The sequence below is a fragment of the Bos mutus genome, chromosome 3, assembly GCF_027580195.1.
Source record: "Bos mutus isolate GX-2022 chromosome 3, NWIPB_WYAK_1.1, whole genome shotgun sequence".
In the NCBI taxonomy this organism is placed as follows: domain Eukaryota; kingdom Metazoa; phylum Chordata; class Mammalia; order Artiodactyla; family Bovidae; genus Bos; species Bos mutus.
The window spans coordinates 107,330,831-107,346,925 of NC_091619.1; the positions used below are offsets into that span (position 1 = coordinate 107,330,831).

General features: G+C 43.8%; 1 protein-coding gene across 4 annotated transcripts in view; it reads right to left on the bottom strand.

The window, feature by feature from the left end:
- Positions 1-100: 100 nt before the first annotated feature.
- Positions 101-16,095, bottom strand: part of THRAP3 (thyroid hormone receptor associated protein 3) — a 72,273-nt gene continuing 56,278 nt past the window's right edge. For 3 of the 4 annotated variants that reach the window (XM_070368423.1, XM_005892656.2, XM_070368422.1), the window contains 9 exons: positions 14,171-15,076; positions 11,918-12,631; positions 10,822-10,994; positions 9,996-10,107; positions 8,712-8,796; positions 6,396-6,583; positions 3,925-4,120; positions 3,340-3,483; positions 101-1,664 (listed from right to left, as the gene is read on the bottom strand). In XM_070368423.1, coding sequence (XP_070224524.1) covers positions 1,443-1,664; positions 3,340-3,483; positions 3,925-4,120; positions 6,396-6,583; positions 8,712-8,796; positions 9,996-10,107; positions 10,822-10,994; positions 11,918-12,631; positions 14,171-15,076 — 2,740 coding nt within the window. In that variant the 3' untranslated portion in view covers positions 101-1,442. The remainder of the gene's footprint in view (positions 1,665-3,339; positions 3,484-3,924; positions 4,121-6,395; positions 6,584-8,711; positions 8,797-9,995; positions 10,108-10,821; positions 10,995-11,917; positions 12,632-14,170; positions 15,077-16,095) is intronic. The other variant, XM_070368424.1, reaches the window with a different exon arrangement.

Below are 16,095 nucleotides of genomic sequence, written 5' to 3' on the forward strand. Positions count from 1 at the left end.
TCTGGTTCCCTGAGGCTGCTATGGGGGGCATCTACCACCTGCCCTCCACCACACCCACCCACACCCATTCAGGGTGACAATGACCAGAGCCATTTACATCTGCCACTTCATTTATTTTTTTTATTTGCAGGAGGAGTTGAAACAAATTTTAAGGGTATTTTCATTTTTCCCCCCCCTAAACATGAATCATTCAAGTAAAACCAACTTAACTATAGAAATGTAGCAAAGTAAGGGGAAAGTAGCATCAACAACCCAGGAGGCAAAGGCTGGGGGGAAGGTGGGTGCAGTCCGCATATAACATATGCATAAATGCCATGTGATTCACCTGCTCAGGACCGCCTCCCCAGAAGGCAAGCACAAGGACCCATTTTAAGAGGATGTTTTCCCCCCAGACATCGGAGAATGTTTCAACTTAAAGCTTAAGGTTTAAAAAAAAAAAAGGAAAAAGAAAAAAACACAAAACAAAAAACCCCCACAAACCACCCAGCCATAACCACCTTCCTTAATCGATCATAGGAGTTTCTTTTCATTTTATAAAAAGATTAATAAAAAATATTGAAAAAATTATTTTCTCATCTTATATTTGTAAAGATAATAGAAGTCAGAAGTTTCTTAGAAAACAGACCAGAAACTGCCATCCAGTTTCCACCCCTGTTGCTGAGAGGATCAGCAGGACTAGAAAGTTTGGGATACTGGAGCTGCTGGTGGAGAAGGGGAAGCCCAGCCCACAAGAAATCAGAAAATATTGGGGGGAGGGGAGGTGCGCACATGGGGTGTGGTTAGGAGCAACACCACATGATACATGGCTGCGCAGAAAGGGGAACACAAGGTGGTCAGAAAGGCCTTGAACTCCTCCTCGACATACAAAACCAAGTTTAACAAAGACCCACGCAGTTTGGTCCCAAACTGAGGTGAACACATCAATATTTATTCACATGCTTTGTTTTCTCTTAAGAATCAAAAGTTGCCCAAATTAAATCTTTCTGCTAATGTTACTATATATGCCTAAAAAAAAAAAAAAGAGGGGGCTTTTAAAATAAGGATAAAGAGACTGAAAATCAAATTAGTCCTCAGCTCCAAATGTAATGAAATGAAGAATAAAACTGTTGGTTTCTAACAGGGAACAAACCAAAATCCAAGTTATATCGCTCTGCCCTCCCTACCCCAGCCCCCACCCCACACACCAACAATAAACGAGAAACACATAGCTAAAGCCCAACATGGTGTGTTCTGCTCAAGAGCTGGGCCTGACCCCAGGCCAGCTGCCTCTGTCTGGTGGGACGCCAGGATGCTCTTCGGCAGTTGTAGGATATTTTGCATGGCTGGTGGGGGGTATGGGTGGGATTTTCAGAATCTTCTCGAGGCTCCTCTGTTTAGCTCCTCACCAGCCGTCTTCCCGGCGCCTCTCTCCCTCGGGCAGGGGCTCCCAGCAAGAGTGGCCACTACTCAGTTGTCGGCTGTAAATTGTCCTTCTCTTCTCGGTTCTCTGTCCCACTCTCATCGTCTTCAATCTCCCCTTCCTCCCCACTGAACTTGTCGTGGGCCCACTTGGGGCTGGTGCTGGATTTCCGGAACATGAACCGGCCTCGACCGCGAGGGAAGGCTCCTCGGCCCCGGCCCCGGCTCACCCACTTCTCACTGCCTTCGCCTTCACGGTCATCATGCTTAAAAGAAAAGGAAAACTGTCATCAATGCCAGGGTAAACAAGAGCAGCCTCTCCTCTGCACCTACCCAAATGTGACTTTCCCAAACGAAACTCTGTCCTGTCCTCCTCCCTGTCCCCACTCGAAAAACGCTACTGATTCAGATCTAAGAGAATATTCAGTTCGGTTCCTTGAATTCTAAGGCAGCCATGTAGGCATTGTAATGATGATGATGATAAAATCTTCAAAGACCTTTTCCTACATTATCTCATTTAATCCTCACAGCTACCCTACCCTATCATTATCAACCCTCCACTATGCAGATGAGAAAACAGCCAGGGGAACTTTAAGTAACTCCATATTATTTAGAACACACTCTCTCAAAGAGGGGGTGGGGGGTGTAAGCCAACCCCCCCCAAACATGAAACTATTTCTGATCTGAGTTGTCTGTAAGCTAAGAGAGGAAGCAACACAGAACACACACACAGCTGGGAGTCTTATTTATCCAGCTCTCCCCAAGCCTCCCCTCAGCCAACAACAGGCAGTGAGACCAAGGGCAGATGGCTCACAGTCTCAGACCAGTACTGGCAAAGGCAGAGCCAGAACCCAGCCTCCTGTCTTGTATCTTTTCTCCTTTCTCAGTTTTATGCAAGAAGGCAGTGCGGCAGAGTAGGGAAAAAACAAAACCTATAACTCAATCCCCGCTCTGATGATCTCATGAGAAAGAAGGAGGGAACCAATGAATGAATGAATGAATGAGACAGGATTTTGAAAAGTCACTGTTACCTCATCAGCCCCATGACTTCAAAGAGTCTGAACCCTCCATGCACACTAGTAGTACCTGAGGCTTCTGAGGGGTTAGTTCAGCTAAAGGACCAGCTGCTTCTTCACTAGCCTAAATTAATCAGGTTGGCAATGCTCCTTCAGGGACAGAGAAGGTACGGCCTTTTATCCTTCCTCTAAACAGCCCCACTCCAGTACCTATCCCGGGCCCAGTCCAGCCAACATTTTCCTAGATATAGGTTCAAGAGTCCTCTCAGAGTAGCTTCTAGCAGCCCCAGAAAAGCGAAGTTGGCTATGCACAGTGATTTACACAGCAACCTGCTTCCTACTTCCAGGCCAGTCCTCATGGGTAATCAGACTCAGCAGCAAGATTACCTTCGTTATTACAACACTCAGTCACATCTACTTGGACCTGAGCCTGCTGTTAACACAGCAAGGCAATAGAGCTCTCTCACTGGCCAAGTAATTCGGCCTAGAAGAGCCCAGCTCCAGTGGTGTTTCATTCTGGAGACAGGTGCCCTCCCTCAAAAAGAGAACTGTCCTTCTTATCCATATCGTGCAGGGGCGTGACAAGGTGGAACTGCCACCTCTGGGGAAGGTAATGGTTCTATCCCTTGTAAAGGCTGGAGGCTTAGGGTGGGTGAGCAGTAAAATGATTTCACAGACAAAAAGGCAAGAGCAACCTTTCGTACTTATCCTGGAATCCATAAATATCTTAGATAACACTTTCAAGGTCAGGACTGCCTCTCTAGAGAACAGTCATCTTGCCAGAACTATACTAGCCCACAAGTACACACGTAACCAGTGCCATACCTGCATGCAGTTCTGGGAAAAAAAATCAATCAAAGCCTCACTATCAGCTACTGTGTATGTCAAAGGCCCCCTCGCCCTTCCTGGTTATCCCGACACATACCAAGTAATATTTCTTGCTTTTGGGTGTGTACTCGGGGTCCCATTCCTCCTCCCGGCTTCTCTTCTGAAAATCGTTGTTGCTGCTGTTGTTGTTGTTACCAGAATAGCTGCCTCTGCCCCAGCCTCTTCCTCTGGCTCGAAACTGCTATGGCAATAAACGGGGAAAGGAACAAAGGGTCCATGTAAGGAATGGAGAAAAACAACTCCTTGTCTTCTATTCAAATACTTTCCTGCTGTCCTCCAGTCAGTATGCTGGTTAACTGGTTTTTAGCTATTCCCTTTCTGTTTATCTCAAGTCTATAGCCCAGACCGGGGACAATGCCATAAGGGCCTCCCTACATACAGCAGGAGTTACAACAAGTGAGGAATTTCAGACCAGAAGCCCTAAGAGGCTTTCTGGCTAAGTGATTATGAACAGGGGAAAAAAAAAATTCAAAAAATGGAAAGCCTGGGGAATGGGAAACCACAGATTCTAGGGTCTACTGACCTAATCACCTGTATCAAGGGCAACAAAATAAATGTTCTGATCAGCACATAATTAGAATTAGCAGGAGAAAGGGCTTAAAGGGAGGGGGCAGAGTCTTACAAAGGTCCCTCGAGCTCTGCCTCCTCTCTCACTTGGACCCACGAAGTCTTTGGTCCCCAGCCTTGATTTGTCAAAGCCCGTGGTACTCTCCTCTCTCTCTTCTGTCTCTTCAGTGTACTCTTCTGCTTTGTAGGAGTGGGATGACTGGGAGGAAGATGATGACGACCTGGACCGGTCTCGTGCTCTCCGGTGCTTCCTATGAAAACACAAGAGGCCTCTAGGGTACAGTCCTTGTCTGGGGGCTCATAAGTAAGGAGCACAGGGCAATCAAGAGTGTGTCTGTGATGAGAACACTGAAGACAAGTAACCAGAAAAACCAACTCACCCTCAACATACCCACCCAGGGAACTGGGGAGCTTCCTCCCAGTTCTCTCAGTCATGTTCACTGACATATCTATGTCTGAGCCTGTGATAAACATGGGACACACACATACAGGAGGAGGGACAAAACGTCCATGCATGGCCTCTGGTAGCTCATTCTAATACATGTGCATGAACTGGAAAAACAAAAGGAGACAAACACTGTCATGAAAGCCAGAGAGTATCTGGTGCTAGGAGAGGCTTTATACATTACCATCTGTTTCAACTTTATGTTAGTTTTATTTCTCATAGAAGACTATGACCTGTCTTGGGAGGCTGCTCTAAAGATCGAAAAAACAACGTGCTTAAACACTCTACATTGACACAGCACGCATACAGTAAATGGCAATTATGATTTCAGTACTATTTTCCCCATCTTAGAGACAGGAGGTTCAGGTGACAGAACTAGGCAGATTTGGATTCAAATCTAGCACTAATTATACCAATACTCCACAAACCCTTCCCACTTTCCACTGCACTCCAACAGGTTTAGGTCATTAAGCCTAGGATCTGGCGGAATTCTTCCCAGAGTTATTTCCCATCCATCTCTTCATCTGGAGGAAATTACAGAGCAGGGGCAAATTAGACAGAGTAATACAGTGAGTCACTATATACGTACTAGAGGTTGGGGCCAGCCCTGCCATGTGGCAGTGGAGGAGGGTACCAGCCACCAGGAGTACAGGACTTACAGGGAAAAGCCAGCCAAGTGTTAGTAACCTATCATTACCCTCCTCCATTATGAAAAGCACCTTGCTAACCCCCCACCCCCACAGCCACCCCAACCCCCAAACATTTGAGAAGATCAAAGACAAATATTTGAATCCTACTAAATTATCCCACTAAGTTATTCTCATAGAATTCTTATAACTCAAATGTCTGACTCCTAGAAATCAGCACTATTTCAAGAGATTTTCAAAAATAAGACTCCAAAAATCCTGATTTGAGTCCCAACACTGCCTTTTATTAGTTGTGTGATCTTGGTGAGCCATTCTTCAATCATATGAGAAAGAGTTTTTGTATACAGTGAAAACAGTGGCATGATTATCATTTTTCTTCTTGCCCCAATCACAAAATACTAGAGTTGCAGGAGACTTGATTAAGGTTACAAACAAGTCAGAGGCAGTGGCATATGTCCCAGGGAAACAAATCAGGATCAGGGATCCAAGTCCAGGACTGAAAGGCTTGAAGGGTCCTACTCCCTTTCCACCAGAGAAGACTACTGTATCCCAGCTTCCATTTCCTGTTGAGGATTATCAGATCCTCTATCTGTGATACCCCTGAAAGCTGTTAGGGCTCATAATGCGTATGTTAACTGAGCGCAAGGATAGACAAAGTGAAAGAGAAGACATGAGCTTACTTCTCTATCTTTCAAAGAGGCAAAAGGGATAGTCTACTAATTGTCTCGCTTATTTCAAAGGATTGTTATCAGAAAATGGATATAAAAGTGCTTGCTAGCTGAAGTTCAGGAACACAGAAGTAGTGCTGCTTCCCACAGGAAGGCGTGGGGTTTCAATTCTGCAACCTTTAACGCGCATGACTGAAAAGTCATGGAACGTTCAAAAATGTAAATAGAAACAAGACCTTGGCATAAATGCTGCCTTATGAAGTTCAACAATGCTACCTTTGTTTAAAGAATATTTGGAACACCTCTCTTGAAGTGCCTGTGAAACTAGTTTAAAAGGCATTTAAGATCAACAAGCTTGTCCTATCTAGTTCTGCCCTGTTTCTCTGACCAGACAGTTTTTACTTGAATACAACTTTGAGCCACTTTAAAACATAACCTTCGCAAGACGATTTGTGATGAGAAAGGACATGTCAAAGAACATGTCCAAAACAAAAGCAAAAGAAATTCCCATGATTCTCCACCCTGTCCCTATAGCCAAATCAACTGCCTATCTCCCAGGAGGCCTCCTTTGGACAAGGATTATGTCTATTTCATTCAAAAGTTCTATTTTCAATCTAGGGACTTTAATTGACAGTTAAAAGAAAACTACACAAAATAGTTCCTAATTGTTCTCCAGTGTGCAGGGTCTGCCGTAGGGCCTAATGAGGGGCAGACAAAGGAGTCCACTCAGGAGACTGAATGAGGCAACAAACAAGGGTTTACATACTTCTGCTTCTTTGATCCTTTATGAGTTTTCTCTGTTTTCTCAGCTGATCGCTCCCTTGAGTGGCTTGAGTCTCGGGAATCCACTGATTCTCTTGATTTACCTCGTTTAAGATCTCTCTCTTTATGTTTTTTACGACGTTCAATATCAAGGCGGAGATCAACAGGATCATCTTTGTACTTTCCCTCAGCCTGCCAAGAGAAATCAAAATTAAGGTTTTTGGGATTCAGGACTACAAACTCAACCACCCCACAAACTGTGGTTTCTATTCCAATGGAGTGGTACAGAGGAAGCACTGGGAATGTGAGGCACCTCGCCCAACTCGGGAGGGATACAGGATGTTCCACCAAAGTCACTTCATGAGAATCCCTAGAGAGCCCAAACCAATTCTCTAGAATAATGATGATAACCTTCTGCATATGCTACACACACACACACACACACACACACACCTCCCTTGCTTTGCTATTTCCCTCTGTGGTCCAGTAATGACTTTGGCTAGCTGAAAAGCTGAGAAGGCCAAAATTAACCCTGGAAGGTGTTAGTTAGGCTGGCTTAGGCTTAGTCACCAGCAGGAGTAGAAATGCTGTCACCTCTCCCCTACCTCCACTGTGGCAGCTACCCTGGACCTATCCTCCATTTGGAATTACCTCTCACTGAGTCCAATAATAGACAATGGAAGACTTACACAGCCTTCCAAAATGTTAGTTATATCAACAGATTTCTCTAGAGAAGGCATATCAAAAACCATAATAAAGAATTCATAAAGTTGGCAATACCAAGTCAAAGTTTATTTTAAAAAGAAAAATGAGAAAACATTTTCTCACTAACTTTCTACAAGTGTAACCTATCACAGTATGTGGCGCACAGACAGAGTGAGCCCAGCAACAACAGCTGCCCTCTACCCTAAACTATCAGGCAAAGGGCTTTCAACAGCTCTTGAGAAACTCAGTGAAAGCAGAGGAGCAAGGGGTTTTCAGGCATATTATACACTAAGATTTGTCTCGTGGAAGCAAAACCTCCCTAGGGACTTCTCTGGTAGACCAGTGGTTAAGACTGTGCTTTCACTGCAGAGGGTGTGGGTTCAATCCCTGCTCAGGGAACTAAGACCACACAAGCTGTGTGGTGCAACCAAAACACAAACAAACAACAACAACAACAACAAAAACCTCTCTAAAAAGAGGAAGGGATGAGCAGTTCACTTTGTATTAACATTTACTTACACAACTAAGCTTTTTGTTGAAATAATGAAGTTTTAATTAACAAGAATGGTAGGTGGTAACTTGGTTTATTTTACTGCATGCTTTTCTTCTGAGGAGGGAATGGGGCCCCTGCACCCTCCAAAGACCAAAAAAGAGAGAAGTACAGCTGCAGTTCCCTTAGTACACACAGCACCTCTAATGAATAGGCTTTGTGGGGCGGAGAGGATGACATCTCTCCTGATGTTTGAAAGTCTTGTGTTTCACATGGTTAGTGCCAAGCTGGTGGGTACTTGGAGAAAAGGGGGAGTGGGAGAGAAGACAGATTGTGCAAGAGTGCCTCTCATCACATTCAACCAACAAGACAAACCTATTTGGAAAACTTGAAAATTACTATTTTTAGAAACAGTTTCAGCAACATTGGAAGAGTCATCTCCATAGGGATTAAATTTCAATCTAATCTCTATAGGGTCCCTAGGTGGGAACTGATGGTCAACAAATACTAAGATTTTTAAGAACCCAAATCTAGTACTTCTAGTAACAGACTGCACACAAGCTTTAATCTCTTAATAACAGTGTTTACGTGCACATCATTACACATGTAGCTGGGCTATCAAAGCAATGTTTAGCTTTAAAGTAACAGTAACCAACAGATGATAGATATGGCACAATGTTAGGAAAAAAATCTGGACTAGCTGCTTAAAACAGTCTATTCAGTTAAGTTATGAAAATTTCACTCTCCTCTGACATGCATGTCTTTTTGAAATCATGGTTGGAAATAGCGCATGTATATAGTTGATTTGATAATACTTACAAGCAGAAAAATATCACAAAAAGTTTCTTCTCTCATCATGGGCACTTGTTCCAAAACTCCTCTCTTTTTTTTCTCAAGCTCACCTCAATAGACTTTGGGGTCATTTACCATATTCTAACCACTTCACAAAGGTTGTTGATACATTTAATAAAAATTAACCCTTTGTAGTTCATTTTTAGAATTATGCCCATCCTTAAAAGAAAAACACAAACTTAAGTAGAGAGTAATTTAAACAAACACATTTCTGACAAGTTCATGCCCAACGCACTCATTTTGTTGGAATTACTGATCAAAGCAACAGTTCACCTTGTAGCCAGGTTCCCGGGGACTTTTCATTTCGTCATGAGCCAAACCATGTTTTCTGAATGTACTGGGGGAAATGTCTATCCTCCTAAAATTATAAACACAAAAGTTGTTCAACATTCCATAGTGTGAATATAGCATTTTAGTTCGTAAGTGAAGTAGCAGAAACACAGGCATTCCTTTTTATTCCTTTTTATTATACTCACCTTGTTTGTTTACATACTTACACTCTCCCATAGATATGTATGCACAGGCACACACGTACATGTACAGACACACACACTTGCTCTCTCCCAACTTTCCAAACTCAAACAGAAGGAACTTCATATTCCACCCAGCACTGTTATGGTCAAGAAAACAGACTCACCTATAGCCTTACTTATCATCATTCACATCGAGACTATCTATGCCCTGCTAACTTCAAAAAGCAGTTTTCACCTTGGGAACTGAAATATAATGGTCCATTATTCACCAATATGGTAAAGTCTAACTGAGAAACAAGTGCCTGGCGTGACACACATCCCCAAAGACCCTAAATCCAAGACTATTACAAACATGGTCCTCTTACCTACTGCAAAGGTTCAATCAAAGTTTAAGACCAACTACATTTCTAGACAAAGTCCCTATTTGCTGAATAAATTCCCACAACCAATGTTTAAACCTCTGGGCTTTTTAAACCCTTTGACATAATTCTGTAAGTTCTTCTATCTTCATCCCCCACTTGCTGCAGATTCTCCCAAAGGAAGAACCAATATATGAAATACATGGGATGCTTAAAGAAACATTTACTTTATGTAAAGAAAGCTCACCGTGACCTTGGGTTATCATTTGCAAACTCCTCCTGCAACTCTCAAGAACACAAGGGTTCTTTTTATATCAAAAAGGGCTGTTTTCCTCAGGCCCAAAGGGAGAAACACGGTAATCAAAGCACACCTTTTCCATTACGAATCACTACTATCCTAGACTATGGAGACTGTTACCTTAAATTCTGCTATTACACCTGACAAATGGCAAAAACAAGACAAGTTTATTCTCTGGTGGGCAGTCTTTTGGGCTTCCCTGATAGCTCAGTTGGTAAGGAATCCACCTGCAATGCAGGAGACCCTGGTTCAATCCCTGGGTTGGGAAGATCCCCTGGAGAAGGGAAAAGCTACCCATTCCAGTATTCTGGCCTGGAGAATTCCAAGGACTGTAGAGTCCATGAGGTCACAAAGAGTCAGACACAACTGAGTGATTCTCCTTGAGCAGTCTTTTATGATCACCTCCAGTATAAGCCAGGGTCCTCACCTGTGAATCTCTGGGCTTTTCTTGTTTTTAGCTGCCTCCTGTTCACTTCCTCTCTTTAGATATTTAGTAAAGCGTTCATGCAGTGTCATTCCAGAGGACCCAAAGTGATGCTCTGTGGGGAGTCAAAGAAAAATATGTCAGGCTGTTAAAGGCACACCCAACATTCAAACCCCTCTGCATGGATGAAACTGCAGCCACAGATACGTGAATGAAGTGTTCAAATCCATATAACAAACATACTGTGAAAAGTAAGGAAAATTAGCTGGTTCAGAAACAATCCAATATTGAGCACTGGATTGCCATGGTAGGACATGGATACAAAGATACTATTCTATGCATCAAGAGCACCAATTCCCCCTAAGTTCCAATTTCAGATGAAATTGTAACTGGCCCAAACCCAGCTTCTAGGTCACATTCCTCAGTCTGTCCACCTCCATTTGCCCAGAAGATGGCAGAATAATGTGGGACAAGATCTATAAGATGCTGCTAGAGGTATATGCGTATTAAGACAGGACAAATCAGATGGGCTGGGAAAGCCACTTTCCATACCCCTCTTTTCAAGCAATTTAAATCTTCACATGAAGGATTTCACCTAGCCTCAGGATCCCAGGTTATCACTAGTATTTTCACAATGTTCAGCTCTCTGATCAGAAAATGGAAACTTACCCCAGGAGACATTTCCTTCAAACCAGCCCCTAGGTTCAAAGGCCCTATTGATGAGATAAAGGTCCCTGACAGACTCCCTCATGCCCCGTCTCATCCTTCTGCTTGTTAGAAAGCTAAGTATGTAGAAAGGGAACCTGAGTGGGCTGGGGTCAGGACTCACCTTTAACATGGTGAACGATGGTCACTATATGCTGGGCAAACAGCTCTGAGGGGCTCCGCTGAGACTGAGCTGACTGTATGTGCTGGAAAATGGATCGAAATTCCTGCTCCTTTTTGTTGCTATGAACTAGATCCCGACAAAGCTTTCGTTCCTGAGCCAATAAGCCACTGGGTCTGAAAAATACACACAGGGTGACCCAATGTAACAAGACACACAGAAAGTCAGGACAATTTAAGTCCTAAAAATGCAAGCATACTTTTGTAAGAGGTGAATTTATCTGCAAAGTTCCTTTTTAAATTCCTAGCAAAGTACAAAGAACCTCAAGGCACGTAACTGTGGAAAAAGGCCTTTCTCCCCTTGGAGTTTAATAGAAACAAATGGGCAGGATGAAGGATTAAACCTCAGTGATTCTGCTCTGCTCTGGAGGTGGGGGGGTGGTCTCTGCTGATCTTAACACATGACAAGTAGTGAGGCACCTCAGAAGACCAACTATCTTGGCCAGTCAGGGCCACTCAGCTTATGTGGCACAACGCAGCAAGAGTGGGATGTGGCTAGGCTGCTCTGCAGACTTCCAACTGGGTGTGCAACTCTCACACCAGGTGAAAAGCAGCCTGGGCCTCACAACTCTTTCCTGAAGTTCTCAAACCCCACACCCCAGCCCCAACTTTCAAACCATTACATTATTTGATGAAGGCCTGATATAATACATATTGTGACTTAGCTAAGAATGAAAACATGGATCCTGCATGGCTCCACAGGCAAAGACACCCTAAGCACATTAGAAAGACAATGGGACAGGAGTGGAATGGGGGGAGGGCGTATGATGTGACGAATACAGTGCAAGAGAGAAGCAGAGGGGAGCCAGTACCAAGGCAGACAGTCACTACAGACTAAAAAGACGCTTCACGATACTGCCCCGAACACGTAATTACTCTGTGATACACACTTCTCCAACGAAAACAGGGAGACACAAGAGTATTCACAGTAAAAATGAGACAGTGGGAGAAATACAGGAGGGGTGTGTCCTTGTTCTAGAATGACCTTATGGAGAGAGGTTAGGCTAAAGCCCTGAGGGTCAAGATGGACTACACCTCACCTTGCAAGGTCCTCATCAAAAGAGTCCATCCGGACATTGACTTGGGCCTCTCGAGTAATGGAAAAGGAAGACTTCCCTGTGGAAAAGTCTCCTTTGGCTCCTAGCTTCTCTCGGCTCTCAGAGGTCTTTCTTGGGGGAGGTGAAGAGCTCTTCTCCTGGACTGCTTTGTAAGCAGTCACTCGGAAATTCTTTTCAGGCACAAATCCCCTGTGCCCACTTTCACTTCTCTTGGATCCTCCTCGCTCCTCCTTTTTGGATCTCTCTGAAAAGGATTCCTCCTCCAACTCCTCCGTTTTTCTTTGCTTTTCCTTTCCTGGAGGTGCGTACACCAGGCCCTCCCATTTGCCTGACTTCTCCTCCTCCTGGTTTTTGCTTGCACCTGCTATGACTTTCGACATGAATTTGGGTTCATCGTCAAACTCAGATTCCTTCCTTCCTTTAGCCTTGTCTTTATCTTGATCATCCATCTCCTCCTTGTGGAAGTCAGCCATCTTCTTCTCAAAGTCATCTCGGAGCTTATACCTTTTGGGAGACTGGCTACCCCGAAAAGGCTTCTCAGTATCAGTTTTGGGAGCAAATGAATCAGATTTCATTTTTGTATCACCCAATCCCGCGTCAGAGAAGCTCCCCTTCTCTTTCATTTTCTCTTTATCAGTATTTGTTTGTTTCTGTTCCTTATCTTTTCCATTCTCTGTCTTCTGTTCATCTAGATACCTAGTTATGAAAACACAAGGGAGACACACAAGAGACTTAAACAACCTGATCCAAAATAAAACAGCACCATATGGTCTTAGGTTTTTGACTCTCTAACAAGCATGACTTGTGGATTCCAGCGTTGCCAAAGGTGTCTTGATTACCTTTTTGTTAATTTCTGAAAAACTGCTCTTCACAGATTTATGATTTTTGCATTTAAAAGATAAATAAATGTTCTGTGGAGTTGTATATTACAAAAACAAGCAAAAAGAAAATAGCAAAGGCATTTTTTAGGGTACTAAAAAACAAAAACCTACTTACCTGTAAGCGGTCTAGGAAAAAAAAAATTAAGGTCTTATCCAACCTTCACTCAAGTCACTTAAAATCTGCTTTCAGCAAAGTTAACATAGAATGTTCAACCTTGGACTGTTTTGCTTTTATACAACTCACATTTGGAAATACAAGTCTCAAAAGAGACTTCAAATTTGCTTCAAGTCACCTAGAAGACCTAAGTATGAAATATACTGTGAACACAAACAAAATACATGTTAATTGGGGGAGGGGGCAAAATTCATCCCACTCAATTCTTATGGAAAAGCAGAGTTCATGCCCAAGTGTTCTAATAAGATTCACAGTCCTGGCAAGGAACAAAACCTGTATTTTAAAGCAGACTTACTGAAGGCTGGGAAGTACAGGTTCTGAACATCACATCTGTACCATTAATGGAAAAAGTCTAATCAAATTAACAGTTGCATTAATATGGCAAAAAAAAAAAAAGAACCAAAAAAGGAACCAAAGGACAGCAGGGCATCAAAGAAAATGCTAATAAGAGAAAAAGGGGGAGTGGGGGGCAGGAGGGGCACCTGCTCCATAGGTCCCTCTTGACAACGTGGTCCCAACGCAACTTCCCTGTTGCGTCTCTGCCATCCCAATGCATACAACCACACAAAACAAAGACTTGTGCTCCAACTCACCGTGTCCCTCAGGGTAAAAAGACAGAAGCACTATTATGTCCTCTCCTAACATGCAGCCTGCTTGGCTTCTACTGGAACATACACCCACCTTGCGATTTTATAACAAGGTCTTCCTGGACTAAGCCTTGGACTTTCCCATTCTGCCCAGTCTCCTCAACTGGAGGGTGTGAGGGTGCAGCTCTTCACCATGATGGGCTGATGCAGATCGATCATAGGAGATGGTGGATCTTAGAGGGTCTAACAGCTCCAATAGCCATTCATTTTGGTAAAGACCACATTTTTTTGATAGCTGACCCACAAATCTCTATTGTTCTCTGGCTTACACTGGTAGAATCCAAGGCAAACTTTAAATGTGAAAACATCATTGCAGAGTAATCTAGAATTTGTGCTGTAATACAAATTCAGGAAGGTAGGAAAACCAGAGTTAAGCTAAAGGTTTCCTTGGATGATGCTTTCAAACTGGCGAAATGAAACTTTAGGAAACAGGAATTACCTTATTACTATTAATCAGAGCTCTAAGGACCACATTACAACTAAATTGCCAGCTGGTGAGATAAAAACAGAAAGGGGAAAATGAGGTACTTGCCTCTTTGTATAGGCTGCTCCTCCTGGAGCAGCAGCCTCCTCCTTCTGAGATGAGCCATATGTTGAGCCAGTGGCCGGTGGACTCTTACCCACGGGACTCTTTTTGGATGGGCTTAAGGACCCTGAGCCATGGTCAAACTGACCTTGGTGAGTCCCACCCTGGTACCCAGCACCACTCTGCAGAGTTGAGCCCATCTGGGATGTGCTGGAAAGTGGAGGGCTAGGTTTTGGCACAGGGCTAGGACGAGGTGACCGCCGCCTCACCACCACAGACTGGAGGGGGCTTTTGAGAGCTGGGCTTCGCTCCCGGGGACTCAGCTCAGACACTCCTGAGGCCCGTGATGCAGAACCAGCACTGTATGTGGTGGCATCTGGCCACGGCTTTGAGCTCTCAGATGCTTTTGGGTCTTGAGAGGTGCCTCCAGAGAATGGCTGCTCCTTGGCCTCATCTCCCTGGTTATCACCAGCAGCCTGGGACGGCCGGCTATCCTTGGAAGAGGACTTTTTCTCCTTCGCAGACTTGCGCTTAGAAGATTCAACTCGGCTGTGGTTGGAGGAAGAACGAGAGGACGAGGAACGCCTTGACCTATCAGAGGAAGACTTATCGGAGTTTCTGGAGTGGCTCCTGGACCTTGGTGAAGGGGACCTTCTCTTTGGGGACCGGGATCGGGAACGGCCCCGACGAGGACTGTATGCTTGCCGGTAATTCTGCCAATTTGAGCGGTAGTTTCCATAGCCTCCTCGGTTATACTGGCCCCATGGATAAAAGCCTCTGTTGCGCCCACGGAAATAATAGGGCCTTCTATAGCCTCTGTTGTGACCTCGGAAATCTCGATTCTGATATACTCTTGGGTGATTTCTCTCTCTGTTATGAGCTGGAGAATATGATCTGGAACGAGACCTAGAACTGAAAGAGGGGCAGGGGAGGGAAGAAAAGTTTGAATTTTTGACACAAGCATTTTTATTCAAGAAAAACCTGCCAACAAAGAGGTAAAGCCCTACTCTTATGTATCATTTATTTTCAAACAAAAGGTACAAACTTAAAGAGCTAATCCTACTCTTATGGCCACATTAAGTACAAAAATAAAAAAATCACTTTAACAAACCAGACACTGCGATGACTCATTAATACCACTGTAGCACATTCTACATGGAGATATATTTCTACAATGACTGAGGGAATATAAAAATGCTCTCAATGTACTAAACAAACATTTTAATATAGTATACTAATTAGTTTCACAGGCACAAAGGATTTTACAGATAGGTCCCCGCATCACCGGAGGAGAGGACAAACTGCAAGCTGTGGTACCCAGAGAGGAAGTCTTCAGGTCCCCTGGCCTCATTCAGTTTATTCCCTATCCCACCCACCTCTGACTGTGCAGGGCTAATTTCTTGGCTTCCACCAAGATTTGGGTTTGTGAAATACAGTTGCAACATGTCTAAACCAAAGAACACTTAAATAGGGACTGAGAGCACGCATCTGTTCAAAGCTTAAAAAAACTTCAACTGAAATCAGATCAACAAACCAAGCAAATATTGTTGTTTTTTTAAACTGGGAATCTGGAAATGGTCTCATTCTCTAGGTCAAGTTTCTGTGGCTGAACTACAAGGTCTTCCATAGGTGCCACAAGAGGGCACCATCTGACCATAACACACCCAAGCACACAACATAGCAGCAAAGAGACTACAAACAGCCCCACACCTGCACATCCGTCAGGCCAGTGTTCTTCCTCATTTAACAATACAGAATTCTGATTTAGCAAAGGCCCATTTCCAGAACTACAAGGATTCAACAGTCATCTAACTCTGTAAAAATTACATGTTCACTATTAAGTGGATATTTGGAGCAGGCTCTGTCCACTCCAGCATCAACCTGATATTGCAGTACCTCCAGGAACTGGGGTGGGATGATATTACATATTT